This window comes from Pelobates fuscus, chromosome 2 (genome assembly GCF_036172605.1).
Source record: "Pelobates fuscus isolate aPelFus1 chromosome 2, aPelFus1.pri, whole genome shotgun sequence".
Classification (NCBI taxonomy): domain Eukaryota; kingdom Metazoa; phylum Chordata; class Amphibia; order Anura; family Pelobatidae; genus Pelobates; species Pelobates fuscus.
Window position 1 is genome coordinate 142,705,462 of NC_086318.1, and position 17,861 is coordinate 142,723,322.

A 17,861-nucleotide genomic window follows, 5' to 3' on the forward strand; every position below is an offset into this window, starting at 1 on the left:
CTGCCTTGGAATTTCATAGAAATGTCAAATCAGTCAAAAGATATCATAAGATACTACAGCGATTACTTTGTCTTATGGTAAAGCCTGATTTTGACAAAATGCCAATGTCAAGATTTGTCAGTTCCCCTCTCCATTGTTATTGACAGCTTTGGAAATCAGGTTTCTTTTTGTGAATCATAAGACTTGAACTATGGAGGATCCTGCAAGATCTTTTTGAGGGACTGGTGTTGCTCCTTGTGCATGCAGGAGAGTACACCATTGACACACCTCCTGTCAGATCAAGCAACAGGAGCTGAAGAAAGGAGATTTTGTCAACGGTGGGAAATAGCATCAGGTTAGTATATCCACGTTCTGCTGCATTCCCAAGTTACCGCACACCAAGCGGGAACTGCACCTTCATGCCTTTTTTCAAAATATGCAAAGACCCTTAAAAGTGGCAGAGCTTCTTTACAAGCCAAATCAGTCTAAATTAGTCATTTAATAAAATCCATAAGTATGACTTAAACCACTATAGACACCTGCTTCACTTTCACAACACATAACTATATCTATTAAAACCCCAAAACCAAGTATTACATAGGTTTAGATGGAAGTAGCTTGGTCCAACAGCAACGTGTTATTATGTTCTTGAGAGCTTCAATTATTAGACACATTGAAACCCAGTACTGAAACGGTTAAAGTGCTAATGAGGCACTTGCTGTCAAACTATTTCTGCAGAAAATAGAAATGTGATGCTAAAAGATTTATAGAAGAGAAAATATTCTGATATTCTGATAAATTTCTCTGCCTGCACGTTGTGCAGCCTGGAAGTGGCTGACTAGTATTTTTCAAACCACTCTGTGCAAAGCCTCAGTTCTGTTCAAAGGAAGGGTTTCTAGGAATTCTAGTGCAGTTATAAGCTTTTAACTTATGAACTCTCTGAAGAAAAGCAGAGCTTAGCATAACAAAAGATAAATAATACAGAGGGGGCAGACTTGGGATTCCGATTTTTTTATTTTTTTTAAACAGCTAATTAATTAGGTCAAAAGCGATAAAACACATGAGTGTTGTATTGGTGTCTGCAATACTTCTCTTGAAAATTCTGTCATGTCTAATTCATGTACTGTTTTCCGATATCCTAACAGAATGCTGCAGTCATTCCTTGGCAACTTCCAACTGTATACTGTAACATATTCATCATCTAACACCAGCTAGATTGCATTTTTTTTCTAACTCAAGACTGATTTGTAGAAAAAAAACGTGATCACTCCTTACAGCTTTATTATTCGTTACACCAAAACCTGGCAATAAGCCCAGTGACTTTTGTTATTCTTGTGCCTACAGTGAAGAAGTAAAAAAGTGCAAAGTGAAGAGCCTCATATCTTTATTTAATACAGCTGTAATTGCAGCTGATGTAAATTACAATTTAAACATATGCTGTCTAACAGTGCATTACATACTCATTAAAAAATCTCTAATTATCATTTATAATAGTGTCTAGCAATTTGTGGCTATTAACAGACACTATCTACATGTACTTTTTTGCTGGCATAAGGTCATAATGGGTAGCCCAAAATGCCTCACCTCATAAGAACCCCAGGTGTGTGAAATGATAGAAACATATAATAAAGATAAAAATCTGTGCAATGGGGGTCGGGGCCTTATAGCCGACCAAGATGGTCGCATAATACTGGAGTTCCTCATGTCAAACTTTTAAATAGCCTAATCCTGGACTCAAACACTCTATTTCTGGCATAATCCTGCACATTAATGCAGAGGAGCACCCTGTTAAGCAAGTAGCCCACTTTGGCAGCTTCCCTGTTGGGCTTAACCTCTGTGGCCTGCGGACATACTCTACGTAAGGGAGGCGGACGATCTTCTGCCCGGATCTGGAAAGCCCCGCTATTGAGCCCTGTTCCCCCATCCTTCTGGACCAGTGGGGGTTATCCCGGTCCCCACTGGCACATTATTGTGGCCTCCTGTTAGTGGCCTTGTAACCCAGGTGACATACGAGGCTGTGGCCTACTGCTCAAGATGGCCGTTGTGCCACAGACTGCACAGTCCTTTCCACAGCCAACTACCTATGCTGCTCTGTTCCTGAAAGCCTTTGACAGGCTGTGTGCCCAGCTTTGGGCGAAGCTGAACACTTGCATATTCACCACTCCTACAAACCCAGATGAAATCCCCTGGCTCCAGTTGGTGGATCATCGCCATATGGAGGGATTTTGCCAACGCGGCCAGCACGGGACTTTGCAGTGACGGAGGCTCAAACGCCAGACGCAGGGGGCACATAGCTGTGGCATCCAGAAGGAAGGCGGAGGCCACAGCTGTTACCGTTCACTGCACCCTGCAATCGTGCCCCAGCAAACACTATCTGCATGGTGGGAGACCAGTCGCAACACGGTGGATCTGGAATATTGTTTTTGCGGCTGTTCAGATCAGTCCCACAGCATACCCTCCATGAGTTGATAGACTCTAAGGTGTTTTTTTTTCTTTTTCTAAACACCTTAGACACACCCAGGTAATCCCTAAACCCCGGACTGGTAGGGGGTCCTTGAGGACAAGGTTGAGAACCCCTGTGATAGACACTAGTATCCATTCATCAATAGCTTCCCATCCACGGGTATTGGCTGAGTGGACCCAAGTTAATCTGTAGGAGATAAGCTGTATACATAGGCCTGTAGCTTATGATTCTTGTCTTCCCTATCTAGTTAATGCCCTATGACATTTTCTCTAATTGTGAGCCAGTACTGGGCATTAGCAAGTCATACATGTTTGGGTTATAGGTTTTTAATACTCACTCTTTCAGGGGACCCTAATGGATTATCTGTATTTGTTAATGCTACTCACCCAGTGGTATCATCACATGCAACTATCTATCTACAGTTCTATGCTAAAGCCTTAGTATCTCTCTTTCAGTTTTTTTTATAAAGAGTGCCGTAATCCTGACATTTTATGTACCAACTACAATCTCTTATTGTCATGTATACTCTCACGGAATGTCTCTGCAAACCTGTTTGTTATACTATGCACTGTAAAAATAAAGAATATAATAAAATAAAAATAAAAAATAATAATCCAAATCTGTGCAATTTACTGACACAGCAAAGGGTTTTAAAAAGTGTGCCAAATCGAGACACCTCATGAGTAAGGGAAGTCCTGTCTGAAATCTGGAAAACAACAATCACTTGTGTGTGAGTCAGTAACATCAAAGAAGTGTAGATAATAAGCTGCAGCAATTTTCAAATTAAATGTTGCCAATCAAACCTATATCATAAACTGACAAAGATTATGATGCAATATAAATTCCACTTCAGTAAGTTACACCAGCTTTGTGCTCAACGTGCAGAGTAACAAATTGCATTACAGATATACATAGAACAGTATATATATATATATATATATATATATATATGTATATATATACTGATAAATTGTTCTAATGATGGGGAGTTAAGCTGTTCATGATAACATGTTAATTGATCAGAGTAGAGTTCAGTAGCGTGTTCACATGGAAAGTCAGGTTCATGTATTTCACAAGGTTTAAGACAAATTAAATAACTGGCCAAAACTGGCTAGAACAAGACCATATTACAAACAGTATAGTTCATTTAGGAGGTTTTTACACCTTCAAAGCTGTATATAGATTACTTTTCTATTCTAGTTTCACATCAACTATTAACCCTCTATCCATAACTACCAAAACTGTTAAACAGAAACATGAATTACACATAGGCAATTCATCAAAGAAGATACGTTTCGGGTTTGTTTGAATCACTGGAATCAGCGAACCCACTACACACTCAGCTGACAACTTTCTTTCAAGTCACCCATCTAATTCATCCAAACTTCGTAGCTTCTCAGTAATGAGAAGGATAACAGACTCAGGCTCTTTCACGTTCTATATTATACTTCATACTTCTGTCAATCTGAACGATCACCCATCCAAGCCAAACTCTCCAGTCCATTTATCTTCCATAATACTTGTATGCAGTTAGATTTACATACCTATATATTCACAGACATACTTTTTATTTTTAAGTGACTGCGTGAAATTGAATGAGCGCAAAGTTAGTGACTGGGAACTTAACAACATATTAAGAGGTAGTAGGAAGGCAGAAAGGCCTTAGGAGACAGAATAGGGTATCTCCAGACAGGAAGGTAGGACGTTTGAGTTCTGGTTGGACATGATGGTGGTGGTGGAGTGTTGGAGGGCAGGTGACTACAGCTGAAAGAGTGGAGAAGAAGAGCCAAGAGGTGGCATAATTTCACTAGTGCTGCAAATATTGCCCTGTTGAAGACCATATAGGAAAATAAAACTGACTGCACAAAAAGATGTTGCAGAATGGATGTTACAAGAGGATTATGAAATCCCTAAAAAATATGTAATGGTGAAAAAAATGGAAAAGCAAGATGGTCCAAGACAACTTATTTGAGGATTAATGCCCATTCATTAATCCATTTCATGTTTACCTTCTGAGAAATAATGGTCTTTCTATGGTAAACCTCTATCTTTTACTATGGTAAATGTCTACTGCATCATTTTTATTATCTCTTTGTCTGCTTCTATACTATTGTTAAAGGAGAACTCAATTTAAAAAGTAACACTGTAGTCAGTATACCCCCCAAATAAAATATGCATGTGATTTGTTTTGTATGTTTATTTGGGGGGTATATGAATGTAATCTTGACTTTCAATAGCTTGTTGAGTAACTGCAGCTACTACATGCCTTCCCGTTCTTCCCCAGCACAGACTTTCTGTATTATAGTTCATTGATAAGTCTTTGCAAGACAGGTGCTCTGGGCAGTAGTTGATCTGTAGAGTTTAGTTCCTCTGAGCTAAAACTTACAGGAAGTAACAGGACTGTCTGTCTGACAGTTGGTGAAGTGTAACAAGGTTGATTTATAAAAATGACTATTTCTGTTTTATGAAAAAGAGGACACCTCAAAGCTGATGTGCTTTTATGTATTTAAGTCATGCTTAGGGTAGCATTTCTGCTTCAGTCTTGCGTAATGCACTTTATCATAATGTACCAAAATTTTAGTTTTGCTTTTTTTTTTTCGATATACTTCCGTAAACTAATAAAAGAATAGAAGTAGCAGGCGTAGATTACATTCTACTTATGTAATAGTTGAGCTCTGGTAATGTTATATGCACAGAGCCATACAAACAGGAAATATGGATCAGTTAACCAAGCCTATTAGCCAAAATAATTATCTTTTTCCTTTTGTACTCCTATAGGACCAGTAAAGACACCAGCTTACCTCTCATAGTACATCAGTACTTCTAATACAGTCCCAACAGCCAGCTTTAAATAGCTTTAGGTAGCTTCACTTGTATCCTTGCAATTAACATTGTGTTTCGTTCCCTTCTTCAACTAATTCCTGGGAGGAGGACGCATGGCTGTTCAGAATAGCTGCAATGCCAGGGTAAATAGAATGAATGCATACACTACAACAACTGAATTACACCAAACTCTATGATCCCTTCATTTGATTTCATCATAACCACCAAGACTACCTCCACTGTTTGGATCCTCAAGCAGCTCCTTCCAACACATAGCTGAACACCCATCACAATCCACAGCAGTACAGTTTATACATCATTGTCACAAAAAAACCCTCAATATGTGGCAGAATTCTCATTGCGTCACTACTTCAGTGAATTAATATTTGCACCACCATTCTCCAGTATCCTGAAAGGTTGAAAGAGCCACCTCTCCACCCTCTTCATGAGTCACAGAAACCTCAGAGGTTTATACATGACTTTTGCACAGTACTCATCTACCATAGTCAAATAGAGATTCAAAGAAATGTCATGATCCACAGCAATGGCAATACAGAATTTACAGTGATACACAGATGGCTAACACACAAGAGACATCATTAACGACCTGATGAGCAACATGTCTACAATGATTAAACACGTACGTTCAATCTGCTACATACAGAGAATGCCATATCTCAAATTAACAGATTGGTTGCTCTAACACTATACTTGAAACCTGTCTACATCAAGACTACCAGAGCACCAGCTGGGACACCAGAATGCCACTGAAGAGTCACCAAGTTCCTCTCCTCGGTTTTGTTTCTTTTGTATTAACATTCTTAAAAAGAGAAGTAAAAAAGATTGGGGTAATAGACGCTCACTATAGTTTGAAAGACCTACTTGTGTGGCTTCCAAAACCTCGTGAATGAACAGACAAAAAAGAAAATGGCGTATACCGCGCCCAATAAATTTTAAGTACATATATCTTCAGATAATATGGTACTTTAAACCTCAAAGTAACAGAAAGTTACTCCTTCACCGCTGGTAGTTTCGTAGTGCCGTGGATGGCTGATGCACACAATTTTCACACCGGCTGTCAACCCAGAAGGAGAGTTGTGCGCCAAGACGCCACTGGAGACCTCCATAGACGAGGTATTTGTTTTTCCAAACGTGACTCGACCCGGCTCCTGAAGGCGGCGCACATGCGCTTAAAGCTTTGCTTCCCATTGTGGTATTGAGTGCTGGTTCAGTGTGGCGGCCATCTTGAATATGCCACAGGTCTTGCAATATCAGGGTAAGTAATAGCCTCTGAAATCACCGCAGATTTTCTCTGGTGGGGACCAGGATAACCTCCACCAATCCAGAGGAGTAGGGGGGACTGCAGCTGCAGATGTCACAAACGCTGGTGGTTCCATGCTGGGAGATTGGCCGCTTCTCCCTTACACAGATCACTCCAGGCATATAGGCTGCAAAACAGTTCCTGGCCTCAGGCTTTGAAGCGGAGCTTCAAACGTACTCCAGAATGCTCCCCAGCAGACAGGAACAGGTGAGTATTCATTTAAGCTACTTCTGAAGTTAAAATCCCCCCATAAAACCAAGGTTTTTATGCATTATTTAAGGCGTACACACTATGCTATACACCATGATGACCAGGCCCTGCCCAGTTTTGCCCAGTTTTTAATAGGATATTTGTACAAACCATTTTTATGGTGACAGAGCTCAGATACATAATCTTGTAAATTTAATATTGATGAAACTTTGCTGCAAAAACAGTTTGTTCTTTTTTGGTGACTCTTCTTTGTAAATTGACATCACTGTGGCAAAACCCCCTCTGACTGTGGTCCAAATCACAGTCACAGGGGATTGATTAAGCATTCCTATTTACATCAGAAAATACAAGATATGCATTTTCCTTTTATCCCTGACACATCCATCATTTATTAAAACCCCATGTTAGAGGTTAATTTTCTGCATATAAACTGTGCTTTTAGTGTGTGCTGAGAAAAGTCATAACATTTGGAAAAACTTGCCCAGCTCAGGAAACCAGCATACATTGTAGCAAACATCTGTGTTTACTTGTATTACAGGATTTAAAGGAACACTATAGGGTCAGGAACACAAACATGTATTCCTGACCCTATAGTGTCAAAACCACCATCTAGACCCCCTGGGCCCCTCATGCCACCCTAGATATAGCAAAATCTTACTTGTATTCAATCCTCAAAGCAGTAGCTTTGCATGCTGTTTGCCTCCGAATAGCAACCTGTCTGCTGACATCATCAGAAGAGGTGGCCTGATTCAATCACAATGCTTCCCCATAGGATTGGCTGAGACTGACAAAGAGGCTGATCAGGGGCAGAGCCAGCACAATTCAAACACTTGAATTGCCTGGCCAATCAGCATCTCCTCATAGAGATGAATTGAATCAATGAATGAGTAAAGTTCAGTGTCTGCATGCAGAGGGAGGAGACACTGAATGTTTGGATGCATTTTAGGCAGCCATGACCCAGGATAGATCTCTAACAGCCATCTGAGGAGTGGCCAGTGAAGTTATCACTAGGCTGTAATGTAAACACTGCATTTTCTCTGAAAAGACAGTGTTTACAGCAAAAAGCCTGAAGGTAATGATTCTACTTAGCAGAACAAATTCAATAAGCTGTAGTTGTTCTGGTGACTATAGTGTCCCTTTAAGTTTATTTTTCATTACCGTGTTTACTATATATAATACAGGTTGCTAAACCTAGGTTCAGCAAAACTGATGCTCAGAGATACTACAGGGTAGTTTTGCCCTTCATTGGGGACATTTATCAGAGTCTTATGTTTTCAAAATAGTGCAAAGATGTAAAAGGGGAGGAGTCCCCCATGTAATGCATCTACTGGTACCACTTTTTTCCATAGTAAATTCCTCCACTTTGCTTCATTTTCAGAATTGAACTGTTTGTTAATCCTCACCAATTGTTAAAAAAAAAAAAAAAAAAAAGTAAATAAATAAATACACATTTCATTGCTTTCAATTTTCCGGTTATGAAGACTAGGAAATTCAAGGTTAGATTTGCCAGTAGACAGCTGTGTATAAACATTTACCTAAAATAAACACCTATCATACTATTTAACATCTTGTAGACCTGAACTTGCTCTTCTTCTTTACAAGAAGCCATCACATGGATGAGTTTTTTACTAAAAAAATATCTTTAAAATGTAAACCTTTTCCTCATCAGATTTTAAATATAATCCTAGCCTCAAGCACATTGCCCATCATAGTCACATTAAAATTGCCATTTGTCACAATGAAATTTAATATTTCCTGGTGCCTTAGAATTTATATTTGTGACTCTCTCTGCACCTCCCTTCTCTAACCATGAAAGTTAGTTGCAGTGGAACGTCATCCTTCTGGTCCAGTGGTTTGCTGCTAGAATTTCTCTCTACTGATTGCTAAGCATCCTTTTTTTAAACCAAATATTACTAAAACATTCATCCAACATAGCATAAGTAACTCAAACCCAACTTAAAGATTACATGCGATGTCAGGGTTCCTGGAATGTCCAATTGCAAACAATGTATCTAGCAGTACACATATAAAATAATACAAAATCAGCAATTAAAACTTGTCAGACAAAAGTTGCACTTCAATAAAAAATAAACCATTATTTAAAGAAACACAATAGTCACCAGAACAACTCCTGCTTAATGAAGTTGTTCTGGTATCTATAGCCTGTTCCTGCAAGCTTTTTAATTTAAAAGCTGTTTTTTATTCTAAAAGACATTGTCTACATTACTGCCTAGTAACACATCTAGTGGAAGTCACTCCGACGGCCACTGGAGGTGCTTCCTGGGTCAGTGCTACACAATTTGCAGCATGGACGTTCAGCATCTAAATGCTCTGCATGAAGGTGCTGAACGTTCCTCATAGAGATGCATTAACCCAATGTCAGGAATACATGTTGGTATTCCTGGCACTATAATGTTCCTTTAATGATATTACTAAGTACAACAAGAAGTGTATAACAATTATTTTTGTACATATACAACATTTAGGGTATTTAGTGTTAGCAATAGCACATTTATTCATTTGTTTCCTTTTAATTTAGGATTCAAGTTTGTGCACAGTGGGTAATGCAAAACCATAGTAAGCACAGGAAGCAGTAATGTGTTTAAAAATCAACATTTTATTTACTTTAAACTCACCTTCTTCCAGACAGCAGGGCAATAAGCAGAAGGCTTTAGCCAGCAAATTAGTTCATTCACTGTAATTGCATTTAAAAGCTTTTTGGTAACAAACAGCATGTAAGAAAGTAAATTAGTTCATTGAATTTCCTGATACAACAACACATTGCTTCTTCCTTTCCCTTTTTATGGGCAAAGCAGATAGCAGGGAAACCCTTATTCCTTTGTTACAGTGTAATTATTCATTTGGCGTACAATCAATTTCCTTGGATAAACCATTACACTTTTTCATGTCTGCACTATCTTTCCAGTGCAGTGAGTTTATTTATTCACTTACCAGTGATGTATGTATGTGTAGACAAGTCTGCTGTAGCTCTATATAATAGCTAGTTTTTGGCTACATACTTTATTCTTCCTATCTTTTATAGGGAGTTATTGCATACAAAGCTAAACATTACAGTGATATAAAGTGATAATGCAATGAAGCATCGTAACATATAATATCACAGATCACATAGCACATATATACTAATAGTTGCTAACGGTACTTATGTATTACACCTTGGCATACAGCGCTACGGAATCTAATGGCGCTATATAAATAATAAATAATAATAATTAGCTACCTTCCAGGTATAAGTAAAATGGTCACTGCGGTAACGGATATGAGACGGACTAAGGAAGGACTATAGCTAGTCCCTGGCAGGCTTTTTAGTGTAAACACTGCCTTTTTTAGCCCATTTTTTATTTATTTATTCGCCTTTCAAACTTCACACTTCTCATACTCACTGGTATAAGTTAACAAATAAAACCATATAGAGTTAAATAAAATATATTTATTTTACAAAATTACCTTGAACTATGAAATCTTTTGCTTAATTGTTTTTACCTTTAACACGTTCAAATGTTTATGTCTATAACTGTTATTTGTAATTATGATTTGCTGTCAACTGTATTCCTGATAATGTCTGTATTTATTAAATGCAATGTATTCAAAAATATTAACAAAGTAAGATCAACGGCAACCTGGAGGGATCCTTTAACCCCTTAAGGACCAAACTTCAGGAATAAAAGGGAATCATGACATGTCACACATGGTATGTGTCCTTAAGGGGTTAAACACAGCCTTAAACACTGACACTTTGTAGACATTATATTGTGTCTAGAAATTCTTTGGTGTTGTATCCTTATTAATTGCTGTTTGTTGAACGTTTCCTGTTTTCATTACTTGGGTTAATCTATGTTTATCTTATCAGACAATGTCCATGTTTGTTTAGAATGTTCTATATAGATGTATGTTGTCTGTGCCCTTCAACACTTTGGGGTTTATTTTATAAACCCATGATTATGTTTAATAGACTAAGGGTTTGCAAATTTTAGACCCAAATTCCCAAAATGGGAACGTTGGAGTTTTAATTATTCAAATCAATGTAATTTCCATTTACACTGGGTGAACACAGACTTTAATCTTTCTGAGGGAGATGCAATGAATTTGCAGAGCATGTTTTTAAACAAGATACATTTTATGTATTTTCTCCCTGGTAAAACATTTACTTTTTTTTAGTAAACAATTGATTGCACAGAGAAGATTGCACAGCATTTGGTGGATACAGGTGGTCAGCTGATGCTCTAAGGCAATCATTAGTTTCCATTCATAAAAAGGTATGTACCTTTTTATGAATGGGTGACTACTTACAGGCTTAGGGCATCAGCTAACTGCTTTAAGCCAGTCATTTGCAACTTAACTCCTGTAGGTGAACAGGAGCCAGGAAATCACCATAGGAACTTCCTTTCCATGAAGTTGTCATGGTGCCTAAACTGGTTCTTTAAGTCAGTTCCTTGGAGTTACAAAAATGGCACTCACCCTAGAGGTAATAACTGATGCAGCAATCTGAACTATCTGACTCCATCTGTAGTATGCAAAATACGTTTTGACACATTTAGATTTTTTTCTGATTTTACTTTCATTTTACTGTGATTGTTGAAGGTGAGGATGTTAGTAAGTTAGTTTGGGGGTGGTTAATATACTTTATCTCATGGATTCATATAATATAGATTCAGCTAGTATATTCCAAAATTAAATCAAATCTTATTTACTCCACATTCACTTTGTTTGCATAGTAATTTTCAAAGAATGTCGTGAAGGTCAAATTATACAATCCTTTGTTTCAATTTGTAAGAATATAAGTCAGTCAAATTAGACACAATAAAAAAATATTTTTTGTCAACTATTAGTTATTTTTAATATACAACAAGAATAAGTTAAAACAGTTTTAGTTGTCTTCTTGTTTTCAGCTCCTGCAGCGACAAAAAGTGAAATTATATGTCTTGAGGTCTTTTGATTCATTAGCTGGAAAGAAAGCACAAAAAATGCTAATGGGACCAATGAAGTTTGACCCCTCGCTTTGCAAGAACTAATTGTCTTCATTTGTTTTGCAGTGTGCATGTACAGAGAACCATCACTGCATGAAATTGGAGAGAAGCAAGGACGCTCAAGAAAAAGTTCAGGGACACCAACCATGAATGGTGGAAAAGTTGTAAACCAAGAATCAACATAGCCAAGAACGTGCCCTGTGCTGAGAGTAAACCCTCTGGAAAGCCTGAAGCTATATACATAAACTGACAATGTTCTGTTGACTACATTTTTGAACTCAAATGTTTTCTTCTTTGGATAGAACAAGGAAATGGAAATTAAATTGCCTGTGCAATGTTTTAAACCAACCAGAAAAAAAAAAAAATTGAAGAAAATCCTTTGAATCTGGACTCCATTCATATTTTATGCAAAGTTTGCTGTGTGACCAAGTAAATTCCCATCTCTACATAAAAAAAGAAAAGCAAAAAAACACAAAACACAATAAAGATGGTATCTTTAAAAGAAACGTGCTGGAAAACAAATGTTGAGTGATTTAACACACACATACAATAAATTGTCAGATAGAAGAAGTCTAATAAATTAACTTTGCTCGGTATACAAAATTGGATAGTTTCTATTCTATTTAAATATATCTCTTTAGTTCTAGTGTTATGATATAACTGAAATATATAGTAATATATCTTCCCTTTCTTCTTTTTCTTCTTCTTGTAGAATAGGTTGAGTCCTCATTCACTGGGGACTTGGGCCAGAAATTCAACACAAGGAAAGTCATTAGACCTGACCTAATGGGAGGAATTCATTAGTTGACCAACTTGTCACATTTTTCAAAACATTCCAAAGATAAGGGGATTTCTGGCAAAATTACTTGTTTAACTGGGATGTTTTACCACTTTAAAATGTTATAGACTACCCCAAAATGGAAAGAAATGACTAGAAAAATCGATGGCATATTCTCTGGTTTTGTGGTTGTCCCCTTACATTTACAGAAAGATTATATTCATATTTTTTTTTTTTTCTAAATTAGGTAATTTTTTTTATATATATTTTCTTTGGGTGTATGTGTGTACATAAATACATGCAGTTCTGTAACAAGCCATGTAGCTACAACAGACCTAGTATCAAAACAGGAACTTGGGAACTAAAACTCAATAAAAAATGGAAACTAACCAACGCTATATTTATTATCTTACTTGGATATATATATATATATATCCATCCACACAGATTAAGTATGCACACACAAACCCAATGGAAATAAACATGGTGATGAGACAATTTAGCAACTACAGTTCTAGAGAAAGTTAAAAAAAAATTGCCATTCACTATCAAGAGATAGAATAAGCCAAGATTGTTTTACAGTGATCACTATGCTTGTTTGTAAAAATAAAGCTGGAGATAATAGTGGTTTTAATTTAGTTTTTAGTTTTTGAACACATGTGTTTGGGATGATTCACTAAACAGTGAATGTTTAAGCCATATGTAGATGTCACCTGACAGTGGTAGTTTGGACATATATTTTTTATAGTTTTTATAAGGTGAATTGGGGTCTCCAATGATTAAGGGCTAAGAACCAATAAGCAATATGGCAACCAAGAATCCTCCAATGTTTGAGCCAGATTCACCTTTATATACACTATAGTTTTGCATTTGACAAGGATCAATAGCACAATTGTAGACTGACAAACAGAACCAGCAACCCTTCAACATACTGTAACTAATGTGGTGAAGGGAGCTATGGTCAAATGGCATATAACAATCCATAATTTGCCCACCCAGATTATTATTAACTTTAGTACAATTACATTTTCAATAACAAATTATCTAAAAGTAGATTCTAGAATCCTCCTGTAGACAGTAATTGGTAATTAGTTATCAGCATAAATGACTTTCACATGGTGGATCGTAAAAAGTACTGTGGGGTCCCCTCTTGTTTATTAAAGAGGGAATCCCATAGGACAAGCAGTGATTATTGATTTCCATTCATCAACATAATGTGATCTGGGAACATATTCATCATAGCTTGTGGAATATGTGTGTGCAAAAAAATGTCAGATTTCACAACTTTTTTTATTCTGTGGGAAAAATAATGGAATGCTCCAGCACCAGAATCACTACAGCGCGCTATAGTGGTTATGATGCCAGGAGTGCCTTGGTGCCCTTGATTGTAAGTAGTCAAATGGTTTTATAACATTTTAACTGCCACCTAAGTAGGAACTTCCATTAGCTCTAAGTTAAGATGTGCAGTGCAGGTTTAGCTTAGTGGCTGAGAGAATTATCTTAACACTCTCAGCCAATGAGCTAAATCCTGCAACACTGGGCTTTGCTCAGTGAGCTTCTGGCTCTCTTGTCAGAAGCATTGTAGGCAAGGAATGGTGTCCAACAGACTCCAGGTAAGATGTTTTACTGCTTACTTACAGTAAGGGGGCAATGCGATAAATTTGCCTGTGCTTACTACCACATTTCACCACAATGCTAAGAATAAAGCTGGGAACTAGCCAGTGTAACCAGTGTAGGAGTGACTTCTAAGCAACGGAATATAATGCTTGAACTATTTAAACAATGGGATATATGCTGATCCTTGCTAACTACTATGTAGACACAAGTAATAAAAAGTCTGGTAAGTATTTTGATTACTAGCAATTTAGCTTGCATGTTGCATAGCTTAAATTTTGCTAAGTTACCTGAAAGAAATATTATCCACAATTCTGTTGAAAAAAGGTCCATTTCAACGTTATTCTGTTTTGTGAGTAGCTAGAGGACATTAGTACTGTTTGTCCATATTAATTATGATTTTTTTTTTTTTTGCTTTTAAAATGCATTTAAGATGAGTAATACGCATCCCAAGGTACAAATGACTATGCCAGACCTTTTTGCCTCTTTTTGAAATAAAGCAAACCCAGACAGTGTTTCTATTTTGCGAAACTTTGTACAGTAAATCAGTAGAGCACACAGGCAGACTCACAGATTCCAGTTCTTCCACTTCAGTTTCTGTCTCAAAATCAATTGGTATAAACTACTTATAATTATATATCAACAAGACCACATTTTTTTTTGTATACCTGTTGGGTATTGTTAAGCTAGTGTATTGAAGAATAATAATTTTTGTTTGTATCCTTATTTTACAAACAAAAATATAAATATATATATCACTTTCTCACATATAGATATAGTCTATCAAATGATATAGAGTCAATTAATCCACTGAAATACCCAAGGCTTCGTGATTTTATATTCTTTCTTTTTTTTTTTTTTTTGTTGCGCAATTCAAAATTAAAATTGCTCTTTTCATTTATTGCACAGCTGTCATCTGAGAAAGGGACATTGTGTAACCACAAATGTCTCTTGGAACTCATTCCTTCTTAAATCTGTATGAGATCTAAGTCATACAAGGGCAGCCCTGACAATATAAACCACTAAGGAAAGTATATAGATATCGTCCAACAATATTCTAACAATCATAGGCAACCATTTATCACACACAGAGGCAAATATAGAAAGTCCCCATTCCTGAATATTTTGCATATATTGATGGTTTTGATGAAAGCTGGCCTTTATGGATATTTAGTGTTCACTCTAATATTAGTTTTTCCTTTGAACTGTTACAAAAGAAAACTCTCATTGTAAAGCTCTAAACTGTAAATACTCTAGGCCCCACACAATGAACCAACAGTGGAGGCTCAGCCATAAGGGCAAGTGGTGGAAGTGCCCGCCACTTTATGTTCATTCACTATTATCTACTGTTTTCCTTATTATGAACAAAATGCTTTAGGGTGTTTTTTTTTTATAGATATAAAGTCATTTTCATTTCTCAAATACATATTCTAAAGGTGTATGGTGTTGAAGAGATCTCACAGGGGTTTAATATATGTGGTTAAGTAGGCAGTGGAGTCTAGCGCCCCTTCAGTCACTGCAAACCAAATCTACAAGGAATCCATATTTCTCTGCTAGACTACTTACCTTACATATTGCAACTGCACTGCGGGTAATACATTGTACATATGAGTGCATTATTTACAAAGTAAATTATAGCATATCAGTTTTATTTTGTTAGAAAATATATTTTTATTTATTGCAAATGCTAAGTATAATAAAAAAACAACATGAGGTCCCTTTATTACATATATAAAATAGAACCATTGAAATTATAAAATCTTTGAGACATATAACCTAGCGCAAACTGTTCAATGGCGTTCACTTGAAGCTCAATGCAATATGCAATTCTAGGCTGACTGAAAGAAATATCACAGATAATAAATTGTAGAATTTAAATGTGCCTTTGTTCCTAATTTCATGATGTGAAAGGCATTTATTGAAAGTTACATTGTTTAATCTCAAATTGTAAAGTGAGTTGGTGCAGTAGCAAAAATGACATTAGAAATACATTGTTTTTAAATAACTATTCCTGACATGGGCAAGATTTCTCAGAAGACCATTTTCTAGGTTTTATAAAGATGCAAAAAAAGTCTGAATTTATAACAAGATATTGCAAATTGTTTCAATGTGCAAAGGAGTCATTGATTATGGCTCATGCCAAGCTCACTCATTAGCATTATTTTTTTACCTGCTCAAGACATAGTCATGCTGTCAACAGTAAGATCATGGGCCCAAGACATTTAGAATTTTAGGATGGAGAAAATGCATTGGTAATGTACAACTTCTCTTTTACACGACAAATGAAAAAAACACCCAAGGAAGTTGCTAGCACCTGAGAAGAAGTGAACAAGTCCTCAGCTCTAACACAGGACTTCAATGTCTCAGGACACAAATAAAGGTTGCCCTCTATGGTATATGTACTATTTCCAGGTTACCCTTGCTATAAATCAAGTATGTTGAATAAACATTCTTTGTATCAGAAATTGTCACCCTTTCAAGAATGTATGCACCTACACTGGTACTTATGATACTGTGGCCCGTCTACCACCTAATCTGCACTTTGGTTTGATGTTTGATCAAACATGCATGACATACCCAAAATTAATGTGACTTAGGTCATATGTCAAGGAGGAGACAAGTGGAATATTTTTCATATAAATACTTTTGATGCATTCTACATCTGGAAGATAGACCATAAAATACTTTTTTTTAAAAACATATGGGAAGAGAAGCCAACTTCAGTCTCTTGTCTCAATATTTAATATGTATATATTATATATATGCATGATATTGTTTCTTAAAATCGATTATTAACATTGGTTGATTTTTTTTAAAATATAAGTATATCTTTATGATGTATAGTGATGGCCAAAGGTTTAATATATAAATCCAGGCACCATAGGACTCTAAGTTATTATACCACATATGACAATGGCTTTAAAATGACAACTTCCAAACCATGTGCAACATGGAAAACATTCAAATGGGAAACAGTCCAGAGTGACATCTCCAACACAGAAATCCTTGTTGGATTATTACTAAAGGGTGTGAGTACTTACTCATTGAGTGTTTTGTCTTTCTGTGCATTATTTATAATGATAATATAACTGCTGCCTGTCTGGTATTAGAACACTAACCATTTATTTATGGAAATACGGGGATCTAGTCATTTCAAAGAGTTGATGGAGCCTCTCCATCTCACAGCAGATAGTCTTCCTTAAACTAGTGATTATCTGTTTACTGTCTATTATAAAGATTTCTGTTGGAACAGGTAACATGACAACTGTTAGAACTGAACTTAATGTGTGTATTGCAATCTTTTTTTCTCGTTTAACATTTCTGAAATCAATCATTTTGTTTCTATAATTTTTTAGATAACTCTAAGGCCATAAGCCGGTCACTATAATTGTTTAATTTTCTATCATATGTTTGTACTGACAATATTACCCCCCTCTAGACAATTAATATAAATACATGAAAAATAGGGAAATGTAATTATTAAAAAAAACACTTGTGCGAAAATTAAAATAGTAGTGGGAATAAAAAGGTGATCTTCAACAGAACTTCCAACCAGATGTAGCTACGGCTGTCTTGAGCATTTTTAAAGTAATGGTGTAATATAAATAGCACGCAAAAAAAATGAAATGGCGAAGATAGATATAAAGTACTGATGCCAGAGAAAGCTTTATTTAGTTATTTATT

The 17,861-nt window shown here is 36.4% G+C and overlaps 1 protein-coding gene across 6 annotated transcripts in view; it reads left to right on the forward strand.

Moving 5' to 3' along the window:
* Nucleotides 1–12,291, forward strand: part of FGF12 (fibroblast growth factor 12) — a 527,041-nt gene extending 514,750 nt beyond the window's left edge. For all 6 annotated transcript variants that reach the window (XM_063442786.1, XM_063442787.1, XM_063442785.1 and 3 more), the window contains one exon: nucleotides 11,852–12,291. In XM_063442786.1, coding sequence (XP_063298856.1) covers nucleotides 11,852–11,970 — 119 coding nt within the window. In that variant the 3' untranslated portion in view covers nucleotides 11,971–12,291. The remainder of the gene's footprint in view (nucleotides 1–11,851) is intronic.
* Nucleotides 12,292–17,861: the final 5,570 nt, after the last annotated feature.